At 38.2% G+C, this 6,193-nt stretch overlaps 1 protein-coding gene across 2 annotated transcripts in view; it reads left to right on the top strand.

Annotated features, from left to right (window-relative positions):
* The first annotated feature begins 2,286 nt into the window (after window positions 1-2,286).
* LOC132133485 (protein brambleberry-like) overlaps window positions 2,287-6,193 on the top strand; it is a 51,550-nt gene continuing 47,643 nt past the window's right edge. The window contains exons 1-5 of one of the 2 annotated variants that reach the window (XM_059546334.1): window positions 2,287-2,414; window positions 3,337-3,595; window positions 5,074-5,202; window positions 5,369-5,554; window positions 5,756-5,978. In XM_059546334.1, the coding sequence (XP_059402317.1) occupies window positions 3,350-3,595; window positions 5,074-5,202; window positions 5,369-5,554; window positions 5,756-5,978 (784 nt within the window). In that variant the 5' untranslated portion in view covers window positions 2,287-2,414; window positions 3,337-3,349. The remainder of the gene's footprint in view (window positions 2,415-3,336; window positions 3,596-5,073; window positions 5,203-5,368; window positions 5,555-5,755; window positions 5,979-6,193) is intronic. The other variant, XM_059546333.1, reaches the window with a different exon arrangement.

Below are 6,193 nucleotides of genomic sequence, written 5' to 3'. Positions count from 1 at the left end.
GTGACTGTGAATATCCAATGAAGACCGAAACAGGAAGCTGAGCAAGGACAGGAACACAGGAGCACGAACAGACATCGACACGAGGACCTCAAACAACGATCTGACAAACAGGAGACGAAAGACAGGGCGTTAAATAGGCGGTTGGAATGAGATGCACCTGCCGCTGATCAGGCGATCAGTGGCAACACCCACATGAACCAATCAACATGACATAACATGACTACAGCTGGAGACGGTGCATTCACGAACCGTGACAGAAATACTTTAACCTGCAGTTACAGATGAATAAATAATGTTTTGATATTTTAAAGATAAAACATTGAAAACTGATGTTTGAAATTATTTAAAAAATGAAAAGGTTCCATAAAATGTGAAATTAAAACCGCCAATAGGTGGCAGCGAGTCACTGTTAATAAGTGAGTCATTGCGATTGAACCGAATCATTTAAACGGTTGATTCATTCAGGAACGAAACACTTTAATGTTGCTCAGAGACGCAAAACTGTGGCTGCAGTAGCTGCTGCACTTTTTTTCACTTCTTAAACTATTGTGAATTTACATTCTGCATTTAAATTAATAGTACCCAATGCAAATAATCCTAGGGGTGGCCACAGGGGTGGCCAGAGTTTATACAGGGGTGGCCGTGGCCACCCCTGGTCACCCCTTGGGGGCGCCCCTGCGTAAAACACCCTAAATAACACGAAAACCTTACAAAACTCAACACGATGTACTTTCTGCCATCTCAGTCTACATTAACTTCTTTCTGAAACGTCAGAAATGAACCAGGCTCATGCATCAGACGAACCATGTCTAGCTGGACATAAAATAATCCATTTAAATAGAAAAAAAATAATCATAATTTTATATTTAGGCCTATGTAATTCAAATGAAACCAACGAGAGGTGCAGTGTTTCCCGTCTGAACTCATTATCTGTAATGATGTCACACCATCACTATATTCATACTGTCATCTACAGAATTCTTGAATTCAGTTCATAATTCTAAGTAGCCTATAGCCTATAATTAAAACATTTAAAGTAGACTAATTATGGGGAAAACTTAACTTATTTTAATATAAATTTTATTATAAATGTGGGGTTGGGTTTTTCCTATTTTATTTTTTTTATGAATGGCCTAGAATAAAATAAATAAAAATAAAAATAATAAAAATAATAAAGTTGTCAAGTCTGCTTTGTCAATAACATGCAGCAGCTGGAAAATTATAATATTATTTTTTATTTTATTATTAATTTAATTAATTAATTATTATTATTATTATTATTATTTTATCTTGCAAGCACCACTAGCAAAGAATCCGCGGGATTAATATGCTCTGCTGTCTGCCGCTTCTCTCCTGGTGAAAATGAACTGAGTTTGCGGTTGCCGCTTGTCGGTGCAGTACAGAAGGGATGAAAGGGGCGTTTCAGCGCCGCCCACACATTCAACAAATATTAAAGCATAATCTCATTTTTTACCCACAAACAAAAATACGAAAAATCCAGCTAAATTTTCGTTTTCCGTTTCTTAAACAAAACGAAAAAACGAAAATCAAACCGTTTCTCATTTATCTTTATTTATTTTTAAATAGAAAATCAAATGACCAAAAGATACACGGACCATATATATATATATATATATATATATATATATATATATATATATATATATATATATATATATATATATATATATATATTTATAAAATATAAATATATATAATATTTAGACAAATTTAAAAACAACAAAAGCTAATAAAATGCTAAGAAAAATTAACAACAAAATTACTAAAACTTTAACTAAAATTAACAAGAAAGCATATGAAAAAAAAACGTTATCAGGCTAGTTTCTGAATGATAACACTGCTTGATATCTGAAACTGAATTTACTGACCCACAAGGCGTGCACATAGGATACATAAAACATTTAATATTGCTATAAATAAATATTAATTAATTAATTAAAATAATAATAAAAAGTTCCAATAATATCAAGTTAAATGACTAACGTTAGTGTGAAAGTGCGTTTTCTTTTTGCTCTGTGAAGTTTATGAAGTCAGAAGAGTCCCAAACACACAATAGTGTGAATAGCCCCGACCTCTGAAGCTGTGCACGAGTGGGGTCGAGATGGCGTTACAACGGATTCTTACATAATAAACACTAATAAACACGACAGCAAATGGCCTTTGTTTGGTATTTTGTTTATCTTCAGCTCAGCAATCGAGGATCAAATCTCACGCCTGTTTTAACTAGCAAATATCGCGATGTTTCTGTAGCACCCCGCCTCCCGCTGATTGGCTGCTGTGAGTCCATTTAAACCCAACGAATCCTACTGGATCGTTTAGGTGAGTGTTTGGTGGAAGTATTGGGATTAATCTCAGTAAGTTTTTATATAGCAGACTCTGTAGAGAGTATTGAGGTAAGTGCAGAGTGTGTTAATACGGGCGTCCAATGCAGTCAGAGTTGAATTGTACATTTGAATGTCTATCTTAAATTAATTAATAAATTAATTAATTCATTAATTTTATAGCATGTATTTCCAAATAAAATGCACGCTGTAAAAGTCCAGATCAGTTCGGTAAACCAGAGTCGCACAGTAAGATCTGAGCATTTGATGAATGAAGTTCAAAAGAACAACATTTATTTAAAATATAAATATTTTCTAACAATGACATATTTACCATCACGTTCTCTTAATGAATACATCCTTGCTAAATAAAAGCATTATTATTTTACTTTTTTTTTTTTTCAAAAATAAATACAATACTGACCCCAAACTTTTGAACGGTAGTGTCTATTGTTACAAAAACTTTCTATTTTGAATAAATGTTGTTCTTCTATCTTTTTATTTATCAAAGAATCCTGAAAAAAAGAGTCACAGGTTCCAAATAAATATTAAGCATTAAAAATGTTCTCTAATATCAATATTAAATCAGCATAGTATTATGATTTCTGAAGGATCATGTGACACTGAAGACTGGAGTAATGATGCCTAAAATACAGCTGCACATCACAGAAATAAATTATAAAGTATGTTAAAATTGAAAACCATTATTTAAATGGTAATGATATTTCTCAATATTAATGTTTTTAAATACCACCTTAATGGGCAGAAAAGACTTCTTAAAACATTACAAGTCCTGCTGATCCCAGACTTTTGAACGGCAGTGTTTTTGTTTATTTTAAAACCTGAGAGTAAAGGATATTTTTAAATGATCAGAATGCTGCACACATTTAATGCTGCACATGTTGCCAATTACTAGGTGTTTTCATGAGCAACTGAACAAAAGGACAATGTTTGTGTGTGATGTTTTACACCTGTCCTGGTCGTCTGTGTGCAGGTCGCTGCTGAGGATGGGGCTTTGGTTCGTGATGCTGTGGGTGTTCAGTATGCAGTACGGTGAGGTGGATGCTTTCTTTGACTGGCTGAAGAAGTCTGCCCAAGCTCCAGATCCTGCTCCTGCTCCTCCAGAGGAAACTATTGCCCCCATTCTGCTCCACGGAGAGACTCCTGCCTTTGAAATGAGTGTCGTTGATGAGAAGTTTTTGGCAGAAGCAAAGCAGATGGAACTCAGTCCACTGGATAGCTGCCATTTCCGGGTAAGCACTGCACCGTGTATATGGCATGTTACTTTTAAGAATTTCACAATCAACAACAAGTTAATTACAGGCAATAGAACAACCATGTCAAGCCAGTTTTCTTGATATAGCACTATATACAAGACATATTGCTTCAAGGTTTCAAAGCATTTATTGTCATGTGCACAGTGAGGGAAAACAAGTTTCCCTGTGCAATGAAATTCTTTCTTTGCTGTCCACATTGAATGCCAAGACAAGTGCAAACTGTGTAAAAAAAAGATAACAGATGTAAAAACAGACATACACATACAGCAAATATAAATTATAGCTATTTTGCAGAAGTAGAAATCTAGATAATGTAAAGAAATATAGACTATGTACATCTTTTGTGCGAGTGTGCAATATTGACTTATGTACAAAACAATAGTACACTAGCCTATAGCAAATTGTGTGCAACTACATAACAATAATAGCAGCTGTAACATAAACAATGTGCAAATCAAGATCAAATTACTTGATAGGAAATAGCAGCAGTAACATTTACAAATGTAGCAGTTCAGTTCACCTATTCTGAGAGATGATTGAGACTAGCCTCTGTCCACTGGCTACCCATTTAAAAGTCTTAATGGCTGAGGGGAAGAAGGATTTCCTTACTCTGGAAGTCCTACATTTCACACTCCTGTACCTCCGTCCTGAGGGAAGGAGTGTGGACGGTCTGTGTCAGGTCTTTAAGGACTGATGCAGCTCTTCTGTGGACTCTGCGATAATCCATCACTGTAGTGCTGCCATATCACGCAGTGATGCAGCTGACGCTCTCAACACAGCTGTAGAAGTTGTTGAGGATCTTTGGTGACATGCCACATTTCCTCAGCCTCAGGAAGTACAGCCGCTGTTGTGCCGCCTTAACCAGCTGGGTGGTGCTGAGTGTCCAGGTGTCCTCATCTTCCAGGTGAGAGCGGGAAATCTGGAGGGCAGCAGCAATGGTGTCTGAGGTGGACCTGTTGGTCTGGTTTGTTTACTGCAGGGGGTCCAAAGTGTCTGGCATACTGCTCTGAAAAGCCCCCCCCCAACCTGTCTGAATGACAGGGTGATCATCAGGGTGAGCCGTCTCTAACGCACTAAAAACTTTGGAGTTGGCTCCCGGATGGATGTATACAGTATTCTGCACTTCATCTTCGTATCAGATTTTATGTCTGATCAAATCTAGCATCTAAATCGTCCCACCCTCTACTTTCTAAAAAAAAAAAAAATGCTGAAGCTGCGTTTGAATTGGGTTGCATTGTACACACTTAATTTTTTTTGGTGTTGAATAGCGCATGGTGCACTATATGGAGGATGGTGAACAATTTAAGCTATTGGCTATTTTAAAAAAGGGTTGAGCTCTTTTTGATATGTCCTGCCATGACTCATTCTTTCAATTGGAAATATGTTTAAAAAGGTGCATTTAAGCGGTTATTCTGCCTTTTATAGACACATGTATGTTCATTTTTTTTAAACAGGTTGTTGCTCGGCTCAAAGCTGCTTGCAGCGGCCTGTCAGAGGAGCAGCTGGCCAAACTGGGCGTGGCTTTGTTCAACTGCCAATCAGAGGTGGAGGGTCGCAGGACTTACCCTTGCACTGAAGAAATGGTATGGACAATGGGCACAACTTTGCTGTTTTATAGGTCCTAAATCTGCTGAACCATTTGCAAGTGAATTACTTGGCATTGTCAGTCAACACAACCATTTCTAGTTATGTAGTGCTTTACATGTTAAATTCATTGAGTCTGATAAAACGTATTATCTCTCCCCGCAGTCTATAAAAGAGTGCACCATGGACATGGACTCAGACACATGGAGCGCGTATCACATTGTCAGTAACCGAGCGCGCTCTGTGTGTTACGCCACGCGCCAGCAGCACTTCCGCAAGCGAGCCGAGCTTACTGTCAACGCCCTGATCTCCACCGCAACTAACCAACTAGATGCTATGAAAGATCTAAAGGTGTGTTATGAAGATCTGAATTTCATGTTTCATTTGCGCCTGGTCTTTCTGTGCACATTCAGGTCATGTCTATTCCAAAGAAAGGTCGCATGGGTGCTTCGGTCTCATTCTGAAGTCTGACATTATGGGTAATATGGGTTGTGAATGCACGTTCATGTTGACTTCACTGTTGTATGGCTCTTTGTGTTTGGTGATCTGCAGGAGGGTCAGAAAGAGCTGAAGGAGATGACTGCTGTGTCACTGGACAAGCTGCTTGAGGGTCACAGCGCCCTACAGCTCCAGCAAGGGGCCCTGAAGGAAGGGCAGGGGCAGCTGGATGCCTCCATCAGTCAAAACCTGCGGAGACTGGCGCAGGAGAAAGCCCTCATCAGCACCGGGCAGCAGCTGGTGGCTCAGTTAATTCAGGGCATCACACAGAGAATGGGTCAGTCACAGATTAATGCATTCGCTTCAAAGCTGACCTGTGAATTCTCACATTATCAGTTGTTTTAATATCTGCATAGTAACTTGGTTAAAGAATTAGCTCTCTTCCAGAATAAAAGTGACCTGAAAATTTACTTGCCCCATGGTTTTTGAGGGAAAACATTCCAGGATTTTTCTCCATATAATGGACTTCAATGGGGATCAGTGGGCTGAAGG

This window comes from Carassius carassius, chromosome 50 (genome assembly GCF_963082965.1).
Source record: "Carassius carassius chromosome 50, fCarCar2.1, whole genome shotgun sequence".
Lineage (NCBI taxonomy): Eukaryota > Metazoa > Chordata > Actinopteri > Cypriniformes > Cyprinidae > Carassius > Carassius carassius.
The sequence above is the reverse complement of the archived record's forward strand: the minus strand, read 5'-3'. Positions and strand labels throughout refer to the sequence as shown.